We start from the raw sequence: 12,479 nt of genomic DNA, 5'->3' as shown, positions 1-12,479 counted from the left end.
TGGGCACTGCCATGTTGAGTGCTGTGATGTTTATATGTGCTATGGGCATTAAGTGCATATTTGAGAGAGGACAGAATAGAAATGTAATGAGGTGAAGACAAGAAGACAGAAGCAAATGGTTAGACCTGCAATCCACAAAGCCACATAATAAGCCGCTTTATTAGTCTCCTCAGGGAATTATCTACCATTTTGGGGGCTCAGCAGTCTGCTAATGGATGTTGTGAGATTTGCATCTTTGGGAAAAAGTCTAGTTCCAGGGGAAGATGTAAGAGGGAATAAACAGAACCCACACAGCAAAGGAGGGTACACGATTCGACTCTTTTGGCTGAGGAGGAAAACACAAAGATCCTGGGGCATATTATTCCTATCTTCCAAGAAGTAATAATAATAAAATGTTGGTATTTGTTAAGCACTTACTATGTGCAGAACACCATTCTAAGTGCTGGGTTAGATACAGGGTAATCAGGTTGTCCCACGTGATGTTCACCGTTAATCCCCATTTTACAGATGAGGTAACTGAGGCACCAAGAAGGTAAGTGACTTGCCCACAGTCACATAGCTGACAAGTGGCAGAGCTGGGATTTGAACCCATGACCTTGTTTGGTGCCATCTCAAAAATTAATGGTCTTGAGTCAAGAAATGTTTCAGAAAACATCTGTCAGGATGACCACCATGCGGTAGGTCTAGAAAACCAGTAAGCCACTGAAAATGGACTCCAAAGCCCAAGCCAGGTTTAAGGGTAAGCAGGATCCACCCTAGGCCTTAGTTGGAGTTTTGGAAGAACTTGAGGAACATGTTCTAGGTGACAGCCCCCAAAGAGAGGCAGCTAATGGGGTCAATCAATCAATGATACTTATTGAGCATTTACTATGTGCAGAGTACTGAACTAAAAGCTTTGGAGCATACAACAGAGCTGGTAGACATATTACCTAACCACAACAAATTTACAGTCTAGTGGAAGAGACAGACACTATTATAATGGAGAAGCAGCATGGATAGTGCATGGGGATGGGAGTCAGAAGGTCATGGGTTCTAATCCTGCTCCAGTGTATTTCTGCTATGTGACCTTGGGCAAGTCACTTCACTTCTCTGGGCCTCAGTTACCTTATCTGTAAAATGGGAATTGAGACTGGGAGTCCCATGTGGACTAGGGACAGGGATTGTTTCCAACCTGATTTGCTAGTATCCACCCTAGTGCTTGGAACAGTGCCTGGCACATAGTGAGTGCTTAACAAATATCATCATTATTATTATTATAAATAATAAATTATGGATATGTACATAAGTGCTGTGGAACTGAGGGTGGGATGAATAACAACTGTTTAAAGGGTACAGATCAAGAGTACCCAGATTATGCCCTATTATCTCTAATGACACTATTACCTGAGCAATAGTATCTGATTTTTAAATATCTGAATAATGGTATTAAGAACTCATCCAGATTTACACTGACATAATACTGTCCTTGGAAATTTACTGACATAACACGGTCCTTGGATAAGAGAGAGGGAGAGGGAATTTCAGACAGTGTATTTGAAGATACTATTCCTGTGTGCTTCAAGACAAAGCTACATTGGACACATTCCTTAGTCTCAGCTGGGATCACAGGATTCATTTTACTTTTATGACTATAAAGGAATATTGACTTGGCTGAGACCAGAATCTGTAGAAGGCAGGTGTTTCCAAACTTATTGTTCTCCCTACTAAGCCATTCATAGATTTGCTTCACATGAAAAGATAAAATGCCACAGTTGCACTCCAGTGACGGTAAAATAATGCTATCCCCAATGCCTACACACTGGTAAAACATTGAACATCACATGCCCAAAGCAATATGTTAGTTTAATTTTTTTGTAACATCCTCTGCTATTTAATATGCACCTCCCAGCAGGGCTTTTGGAGGTTGGAGTCACTGGTAGTCCACCAAAAACTGAGCCCAGCACAGTAAGGAGACGGAAATAGTAAACTCTGCAAACTGGCTCCAACCACCATTACTGAAAGGCCACTTCATTTCTTACATAGGGCACAGTTAACCTTTCGTTGACAGGGCCGTGGAGAAGAGAAAAGCAAGGGTGCAAGGTCACTCAGCAACTGATTGCTATGGATCTGGTCGAAGTAAATTACATAGAGTGAATTCTATTGAATGGAACTAAAAAGTCCTAATGTTCAAAGAAATGACTTAGAGGAAAATGGCAAATATGAGGAATTATTCATTATATTTCCAAATATCTTGCATATTGCAAACCATTATCTTATCCCCCTGCAGGTTCTCAGCGTGACTCAAAAGGATGAGTTCGATGGTCCTCCTGTGATCAGAGGGCCTGAGGCTGAAGCCCTGCAGTCAGAGTAAATTATCTCTGCCAAAGAGAGACAGCATAAGGTGGAGAATCAGTCCTATTAAGGCATGCCACCTACGGCTATGAAGAAAGGAGAATTGTGAGGTCAAATCATGTGCTGAGGGCCCTCGACTCCACAGGACAACAACACACTATGTGACCTCTGCCAGCAATGACTATTTTCCTTCCGAGAGCTGGGAAACAGAGAAAGTAACAGGATTGGCCATGAAGCAGCCACTGTGTGACACAACTCTGCCCACTTACCTTTTCCAGCAGTTGTCGGAGTTGCCTGCTCTTGGCATCTCGAGAACACAGATTTTGCTCAGGTGCAACAACAGTGCAGATGCATCGACCATCGGGATCTTGTGCTGAGCTGTACACTTGCCACCCTTCCTTTGGGCTGATCTGAGTCTGGATTAACCAAGGACAAACATATGAGATATTAGTCGCATTCAACCTGACAGTGGCAGAGATGTTGACGGGCCCTCATTGAAAGAACCTTTGATTTTTCTCATTTGCATTTTTATCTGAAATAGCAAAAAAGTAGTCAAATATAAACTCCTTACTAGATTCTGGTATCACTAGTAATAACAATTATTAAGTGAATACAGTGTGCAGAATGCTATACTAACCACTGAGATAGAATTTACAGTTGGGAATTAAACACTGTCAGTCTCTTTTGGGGCTCACAAAATATTTATAAGCTTCTTAAGGACAGGGATAGTGTCTACCAACTCTGCTGTATTTCCCATGCACTTAGTGCAGATCTCTGCAAATGGTAGGCACTTATGATTCATTTTGGAACAACAAACTAATTTAAATGCACTTTTTTAAAATGGCATTTGTGAAGTGTTTAGTATGTGCCAGACACCCTACTAAATTCTGGGGATGATACAAAGTAATCAGGTTGAGAACAGTCCATGTTCCATACAAGGCTCAAAGTCTTAATCCCCATTATATGGATGAAGTAACTGAGACACAGAGAAATTAAGTGATTTACAAAGGTCACACAGCAGACAAATGACAGAACCGATGCTAGAACGCAGGTCCTTCTGGCTCCCAGACCTGTGCTCTATCCACTAAGCTTTTAGGATTTTAGTTACCACTTAGCATTAAACTGTTAATGATCCCACACAATTTCATAATACTTTTTGTTATGTCTTTGACACTTTAATGGTCCTTTAGGAGCTGCTGAAAACAACTTAATTACAAATACAAGTAATCCTTTTACGCCGAAAATATATGTGCCAAGCCTTTCCAAAAAGGGGTGATTATTACTAGTAATTATTTTTCAAGCACTATTAATTAAGCAGCATGGGTAGTGGACAGAGAACAGGCCTGGCAGTTAGGTGGTCATGAGCTCTAATCCCAGCTCCTCTACTTGTCAGCTGTATGATTTTGGGCAAGTCACTACTCTTTTCTGTGCCTCAGTTCCCTCATCTGTAAAATGAGGATTGTTACTGTGAGCCCCACGTGGGACAGGAACTGTGTTCAACCCATTTGCTTGTATCCAACCCAGTGCTTAGAGCCATGCCTGGCACATAGTAAGTACATAACAAATACCATAATGATAATAGTAATTATTATAAAGCTAGGCTAGACCAAGACCAAAACCCCAGTTTAAGTGCTTAGTTGTCATAAAGCTGAACAGAATCCACTGGAGATGAAGGTGGAAATGGAGAAGGCATTGTAACAATAATAAAATTTAGCCCAAACCAAATTCCCTGTACAAATTTGAAGGAGAAGGTGAAACCTGTTCTGCCTATTCAAATAGGCAAAGAACTTGGTAGATCTGCAAGACAAAAAGCTGATTTGATTAATCAATCAGTGGTCTTTTACTGGGTAGTAGAGCCCTGTCCTAAGCACTTGGGAGAATACAACTAAGAGACATGAACCTGCCCTTAAAAAGTGTACAGTCTAATAGGGGGAAATGATGGCACAAGTCATTTACAAACACTACTGTGGTTGATAACAAAATATAGGAGGATAATTAGAAAAATAACTGTAAAAGAATCTAAATCATGAATATGTGTCAGTCCTAAGGTCATGCTAAGGGAGGCCATTGGAAGGATGAAACCTGGGAAGGTACATCTTTTTCAGGGAAAGTCTTCTATAGTCACAACTCTGTCCCTGGTGTACAGTGTTATTTTAGGCAAATACTTTTATTTTTCAGTGCCTCAGATTTCACATCTATAAAATAGGGATGACATATTTTATCTCACAATAACTGATATTATAGCTCCTTGTGGTACAGGAACTATGTATGATCTAATTATCTTGTATCTACCCCAGCTCTAAATATAGTGTCAGGACATAGTAAATGCTTAATACTGCTATTATCATCATTTTTATTGTGACTAATAGTAGTACATTTTAGGCTCACAGTCTAAGTAGGAGGGAGTGGAATTTAATCTCCACTTTACAGATGAGGAAATCAAGGCATTGAGAAGTTGAGTGACTTTCCCAAGGTTGTACAGCAGACAAGAACTCAAGTCCTATGACTCCCAGGCCCATGCTCTTTCCACTAGGCTATGCTGTTTCCACAGAGATAACATGCTTTATGGTGACATCAATCTATGTAATTGAGGGTATCTAAATAAATCAGTATATTCCCCATGAGTGACAGGGACTGTGTCCAACCTAATTGTCTTGCATCTGTCACAGTGCTTAGTACAGTGCTTGGCATACTATAAGAGCTCAATTAATGATGGACAGGTAAGTAGCCAAGCAAAGTGAAGAGGAGAATTGGATAATCCAATTATTAGACGGAAAGGTGTCTTTTTGACTTGAAATATGGGCTCAAGTGCCTTGATTACTCACTTTTTTTCATTAGTTTTGACTCTCCTTGGGGTTCATTTCTTTACTTCATCACCCTGTAAGCCCAAGAAATCACTGAGGTTTCCTGATAATTTTTCCAGGATGTGAACTTAAGTTTGTCAGAGGATGAGCAATAAAATTTTCCTTAGATTGCAGATTCCTTGAGCCAACCTCTTCATTTTCAGAGACTGTAAAATCCATGTGGAGCCCTAGTACAGAATGCTCAATAAACATCCAATAATGAATGTTTTCAAATTCCTTTACCCAACGCTTTGTTTTTGGCAAAAATAAATGTTTCATCTTTGGCTCTGTCAAATTTACAGGCATTAAAGAAGAAAAACAGACTGCCTAAACTCCTGTATCTTAAATGGCCTAGACAGAAGGAGCCTCACTTTTAGGCAAACAAAAGTAGGATTTGCAACTAGAAGATTTCTTCTTGCTGAAAACAAACTTCCCTGCCTTGTTACATCATTCAGGTCTGACAGATTGGCCTATTGGTGGTGTGGGAGGGGAGGATGGGAAATCTACCAAATGAACAATACTGCTTAGAGGATACTTATCTGTTCTTATTCATGAGAGACTAAATTTCTAATTGTAACATCTCCCTTTTCTTATATGTTGGAAAATAAAAAACAGCTTTAGAAGCAATTAGTAGCTCCCTGATATTCTCCCAGGATTTAGTAATTGTTTTCTGCAATTTAATAAGTAGACCGCATTACTAGTTAAAAATTAGGTTGCAAACAACTCTCCCTATAAGCACCTGCAACTGACAGCCTTCCTGCAGAACTCTACCAGCAAGGAAGGCACCTGTTTTCTAAAGTCTGCACAAAATTATCCCTAAACATGTGGAACACTGAAAACCACAGAATTTCAAAGATGTCACAATAATCATTGTCCCTGAAAAAAGGTGAGAGAGCCAACTCTGAAAACTTCAGGGTATTTTGCTGTTTTCTACCCTAAAGAGATTCTGGACAGAATTTTCTGAACAGACCATTGAACAGATTAATCAACTATAGATTTCCTCCATCACAATTGTTCCTTAGACCCATTGCAGCACAACTGATATGATCCATCAGGTGAAGACTATGCAAACCACCCTTGTTTGCCCACGGATAATGTGTTTAGCTGAGCCCCCTTGCTTTTTTATGGTATTTGTTAAGCATTTACTATGTATCAGGCACTGTCCTAAACATTGGAGTAGATACAAGCTAATGAAGTTGGACACAGTCTCTGTCACCCATGGGGCTCACAGTCTTAGTCCCCATTTTACAGATGAGGTAATTGAGGCACACAGAAGCGAATTGACTTGCCCAAGATCACACAGCAGACAAGTGGCAGAGGCGGGATTAGAACCCAGGAATGTCTGACTCCCAGGCCCTTGCTGTATCCATTAGGTCATGTGTGTGACATGTCGTTAGGTCACATGGCTCATGAATATTGGAGCCATAATGTTTCATAGTCCACCCAGAACTAAATACGGACAATAAATTGAAAAAAACAGGCTTTGTATCACTTTACTGTTAGGGAAACCCTACATATAACTGAAGACTGCCCATTGAAATCAGGAAATGAACTCATGCTATGCCCTGGATCAGGCTTTGACTAGTGGAATGATGCACTGGAGGTACTGAACAATCAAGCAATCATTTATTGAGCACTTATTATGTGCAAAGCACTGAATTAAACACTTGGGACAGAACAAAACTCAAATTGGTAGACATGATTCTTGTCCTCAAGGACAATCTAATCTAATCTAATTTCAATCTAATACTATCCTTATTTGCTCAAAGTTGCACCTTACAATTTATAATTGATGCCTAACATAGGTTGCCCTTTTCAGATTATTGTCAAAAATAGAGTTTTTTTAAAAATTCCAGCACCTTCAAAAAATATACTTGCTTTTGTCAGACTTTTAACTTCTATTAGTTTAGCCCTGTAGCCCAAATGGAGCTTCCTCAGCATTAGGACTTTGAGGGTCTGTAACAATCAGTCTGATGGTTGGAGAGGCCCTAACCCTATAATAATAGTATTAATAACAATTCATTCATTCAATCAGTCATATTTATTGAGCACTTACTGTACACAGAGCAATGTACTAAGCCCTTGGAAAGTACAATTCAGCAATAAAGAGAGACAATCCCTGCCCACAACAGGCTTACAGTCTGGCATGTGTTAAAAACTTACTATGTGCCAGGCACTGTTCTAAGCGTTGGGATAGAAACAAAATAATCGTGTTGGACATGGTCCCTGTCCCACATGGGCTCACAGTCTTAATCCCCATTTTATAGATGAAGTAATTGAGTCCCAGAGAAGAGAAGTGACTTGCCCAAGGTCACACAGCAGACAAGTGGCAGAGCAGGGATTAGAACTCAGATCCTTCTGAGGCCCAGGTCCCTGCTCTATCCACAAGGACACACTCCTTCTCACCCTCCCCACCCTCATGTGGGAGAAGCGACCTCCACAGGAACAGAAAGCAGGAGCTGTCACCCAATCTATAAAATGTTTGGGAAGGTTGGAACCTGAAATGGCTAGGTGATCCATGACTCTCCCCTGATAAACTCTCCCATCACTTTAAAGTCAATACATTTTGACATAGAATCGTAATGTGTTTTCCTACTGTTACAATTACATTCTCCCTGTTTTATAAGTCTGTCTCCATCATCCTAGAGGTTGTGAGCCCAGTATTTGACAGAGGTTACTTCTTACCTAGGCTTCTTGTAGTCTTCCCTACATTTCGTAGAAAGATTAACAATTGTTTATGAAGTACAACAACAACAGCAGTAGCAGGGATAATAATCTATATCTAGTTTTTCCTCATGGTACATTTCTAGAGGACGGGACTATGTGTCATTCAGAAACTGGGTATCAATCATCGCATCATTCACACAGTGGTGTAAATGCAAAATAATTTTAGCATGAAAGATTGATCTTTATAGTTTTGCCTCTTCCTGACCCTCTTTCTTTGAATCTCCTAATTGAGAATCCTTTTAGATGTTCAGCAAAATATTTTTGTTATCCATTGTTCACTATTTTACTTATAGTGCAAAAACTATGAAGTCCGTGGTGCCTGCGCTCATCCATTTTAATGTTATTTTTTCAGAAATAACATACGCATCTCATATGTTCACCATGACATGAAATAATATACAAACATGGGCTACCTCTTACACATTCTGGACTTCAGTTTTTTTATATTCCCCTATGTCTACCCCAGCGCTTAGAACAGTGCTCGGCACATAGTAAGCGCTTAACAAATACCAACATTATTTATTTATTATTACTTGAATGGTGGAGAAAGTGTTTGGGTCATAGACATGAAGAAACCAAACACTGGTTCCTATTGGTTCTGCCATAGGGAAACAGTGTGGCCTAATGGAAAGTGCAAAGGCCTGGAAATCAGAGGACCAAATTAATAATTAAAGTGTCAGATGCTGTTCTAAGTGCTGGGGTAGTTACAAGGCAATCAGGTTGCACACAAGTCCCATCCCATACGGGGCTTATAGTCTTAATGTCCATTTTATACATGAGAGAATTGAGGGTCAGAAAAATTAAGTGGCTTACCCAAGGACACAAAGCAGACAAGTGGCAGAGCTGGGATTAGAACCCAGCATCTCCGACTCCTAAATTCATGCTCTTTCCACTAGATCACACTGCTTCCCTTATTTATTTACATTTATTGTGCACTTACTCTTGTGAAAGTAAAATAAAAGTAGAAGTCATGACCCTTGCTGTTGAGAAGTATGCAGCATAGTGGGACGTACAGCATTCAACGTGGCCTAGTACAAAACATACAAGCTTGAGAGTCAGCAGGGAAAGAGGCTGGCTCTGTCACTTTTCTGCTATGTGACCTTGGGCAAGTCACAATTTTTCCATGTATCAGTTACCTCATCTTTAAAAAAAGGACTAAATCCTAGTTCCTCCTACTTAGACCTTGAATCCTATGTGAGACAGGGACTGTGTCTAACCTGATAATCTTGTTTCCACTCCACTACTTACAACAGTAGTTGGCACACAGTGTTTACCAAGTACCGTTACAAAATAACAAAACAAAAAAATCTGCCCCCCAAATTAACTTGACTTTTATTTTCAGAAGTGATAAAGCATTTCCTGCATTAGATGTGATATAATAATAATAACGATGATGATGGTATTTGTAAAGTGCTTACTATGCGCCAAGCACTGTTCTAAGTGCTGGGGTAGATACCAGGTAATCAGGTTGTCCCTCATGGGGCTCACAGTCTTAATCCTCATTTTACTGATGAGGGAATTGAGGCACAGAGAAGTGAAGTGACTTGCCCAAAGTCATACAGCAGACAAGTGGCGGAGCGAGGATTAGAACCCATGACCTCCTGACTCCCAAGCCCATGTTCTTTCCACTAAGCTATGCTGCTTCTCTAATTTATGGCGCCTAAATAGTGCCCAACTGGAAGTCTAGTGAGCGACAGTACCTACTCTGATCAATAGTAAGTGCTGTGCTCAACACTTGGGAAAGTACAATAAAAGTAAAACATGCCCTTATTTGATATTTGAGTATATCCTGTTTTTAAGGTTTAGGATGCAGGTAGAAATGAATGCCCCAAATTATAGCAAAGCTGGGATAAGAAAGTTAAATTATTTAATAGGACTAAGACAGAATATGAGAAAAAAAAGTAAATTTTGGTTATTCATTTTGAGTTTAATAAGCTCTGTTGAAGAAAACGGGATTTTATTCTCTAATTATGATAGATTTCAAAATCTGAAAACTCAGAAATTTCTGCCTGTCCTGGAATAATTTAGTGAAGAAAAGGTTGCAAAAGTCACCAATTCTATTATTAAAGTGTCCTGAGTGGCAGAACAGTCACTGATGATTAAAACTGGCATGTATTAATATTGATGCCCGCTGGTCAAGTGGTACGCCATCATTGCCTGGCTTATCTGCACAGGGCAAGATGTCAGGCTCTTTCTAGATTGAGTGTAGCTGGAAAGGTGAGCAGGGTTTTATGTTCATTTAGCATTTTCCCTGAAGTGCCCGTTTAATATAAGAAAAGAGTCCTGGCTTGTTTGTTCTTCCTACTGTCTTTGTGTAAGAGCCATCGAAAGGAGCACTGACCTTGACTTCTGGAAGTAGTTGAATGAGCTGAACTATATTAAAAAAAAACTGTCTCTTCTCTGGGAGGTCAAAGATAACTGGACAAATATAAATCTGAATAATATAAAAGAAGGGAGCCAGACAGTCCGTGGTTTTTGAGAGAGAGATAAATGCCAGCACAGTAATAAACAAGGCCAGTTTCTTCATCATTCATTAATTCATTCAATAGTATTTATTGAGTGCTTACTATGCACAGAGCACTGTACTAAGCACTTGGAATGTACAATTCAGCTGGAAGACATGAGAGTGTGGTGGAATAGAAAAATAAACATATGGTCAAAATGAGAGTTCAGTTGCAGAGGCAATTAAAGAAATTTTGGTTAGCTAGCAAAACTATAGATTTGAACAATTCAAGATTGGGGAAGAATTTTCCCTTACCCTTTGTAATATTTAATAAGAAGCTCTGGAACAACAGCTCAAGAAAAGAGAGAGATGGAAAGTCTGAAAAGTTTTGAAGGTTCACCAGGTTGGCTGAGTTACTTGAGAGAATTTCACATCAACTCAGTAGATAAAGAGGAAGTAGTATTTAAATTAGCTACTGAACCTCTATAGCAAGGTAGTTGATTTAAAAAGTAAAAGAAAGAGTTTACTTTGTTTTAACTGGTTTCCCATCCCAGGATTCTGAAATTGAGAGGATGGAGATGTAATTTAGTTAAAAGCCTTCTGATCCTTTCCCAAGGTAATTAGCAGAGTGACCAATTAATAAAGTGTTAAATTTCACCTGGATAATTAGCAAGAAGCAATAACGAGAAGATTTGGAAAAAGGGGTGTAGCTTATGAAAAAGAGGTATAAAAAGGCAGAGAAGTGAGACCAAGAAGGTAAATGGAAGATGGTCAAATTCCCTCTGACCCTTTGCCAAAAGATGAAGAGCCCAAAGGGGTGGATTGCCAAGGGTCTGCAAGCTGCAGACAGAATAGACCAAAGGTCTCTTGAGAAAGGGAAAACCCCAGTTGGTTAATCAATTAATTGTATTTATTGAGCACTTTCTATGTGCAGAGGACTGTTTTAAGCACTTGGGAGAGTTACAATACAACACAAACACACTGGTCCCTGCCCATAATGAGCTTATAATGATAATAATAATAATAATGTTGGTATTTGTTAAGCGCTTACTCTGTGCAGAGCACTGTTCTAAATGCTGGGGATGATACAGGATAATTAGGTTGTCCCAGGTGGGGCTCACAGTTAATCTCCATTTGACAGTTGAGGTAACTGAAGCACAGAGAAGTGAAATAACTTGCCCACATTCATACAGCTGACAAGTAGCAGAGCTGGGATTCGATCCCATGACCTCTGACTCCCAATCCCAGGCCCTTTCCACTGAGCCACGCTGCTTCTCATGCTGGTTATAGTCTAGTGAGTTAGTGAGGGACCATGAAGCACCAGGGCTAAGCATTTCTGAAATGATTTAATTTTGCCTATTGTCTACTTAGCCATCCTTGCTCTATCATTATCCTCGTTATGGATATTGGGGATGGGAAGGAGGTAGTGTGAGTGTCTGGTGATCTCTCTCTATGATGACAGCCTCCAGCTGGGGGTTCAGCTGGGAGAGAGGGCTGCGCACTGCCTGGGCCCACTGCCTGGGTGGGCAGTACTGATATTCCAACTGATTATTGTGGTAGCGACTGACTATTGATGCCTGTCTACTTGTTTTGTTTTGTTATCTGTCTCTCCCTTCTAGACTGTGAGCTCGTTGTTGGTAGGGATTGTTTGTATCTGTCGCTGAACTGTACTTTCCAAGTGCTTAGTACAGTACTCTGCACACAGTAAGCCCTCAATAAATACAATTGAATAAATCAGGGGCTGCACTGGAGAAACCCTAAAGCTGGCTCTACCCTACACAAAGGAAACACCTCCCAGGGGGTTACAACACCCAGGATGTGCCACTGCAAGCGTGGCCTAATGGATAGAGCATGATCCTGGGAGTCAGAAGGTCATGGGTTCTAATCCCTGTTCTTCCATTTGTTTGCTAGTGACCTTGGTCAAATCACTTAATGTTGGTATTTGTTAAGCGCTTACTATGTGCCGAGCACTGTTCTAAGCGCTGGGGTAGACACAGGGGAATCAGGTTGTCCCACGTGGGCTCACAGTCTTCATCCCCATTTTACAGATGAGGGAACTGAGGCACCGAGAAGTTAAGTGACTTGCCCAAAGTCACACAGCTGACAAATGGCCGAGCAGGATTTGAACCCATGAC

At 40.3% G+C, this 12,479-nt stretch overlaps 1 protein-coding gene across 2 annotated transcripts in view; it reads right to left on the bottom strand.

Annotated features, from left to right (window-relative positions):
* Positions 1–12,479, bottom strand: part of OLFM3 (olfactomedin 3) — a 212,802-nt gene that overhangs the window by 30,044 nt on the left and 170,279 nt on the right. The window contains exon 2 of one of the 2 annotated variants that reach the window (XM_029062100.2): positions 2,601–2,747. In XM_029062100.2, coding sequence (XP_028917933.1) covers positions 2,601–2,747 — 147 coding nt within the window. The remainder of the gene's footprint in view (positions 1–2,600; positions 2,748–12,479) is intronic. The other variant, XM_029062099.2, reaches the window with a different exon arrangement.

This window comes from Ornithorhynchus anatinus, chromosome 4, assembly GCF_004115215.2.
Source record: "Ornithorhynchus anatinus isolate Pmale09 chromosome 4, mOrnAna1.pri.v4, whole genome shotgun sequence".
In the NCBI taxonomy this organism is placed as follows: domain Eukaryota; kingdom Metazoa; phylum Chordata; class Mammalia; order Monotremata; family Ornithorhynchidae; genus Ornithorhynchus; species Ornithorhynchus anatinus.
This window is presented reverse-complemented; position numbering and strand designations above follow the sequence as displayed.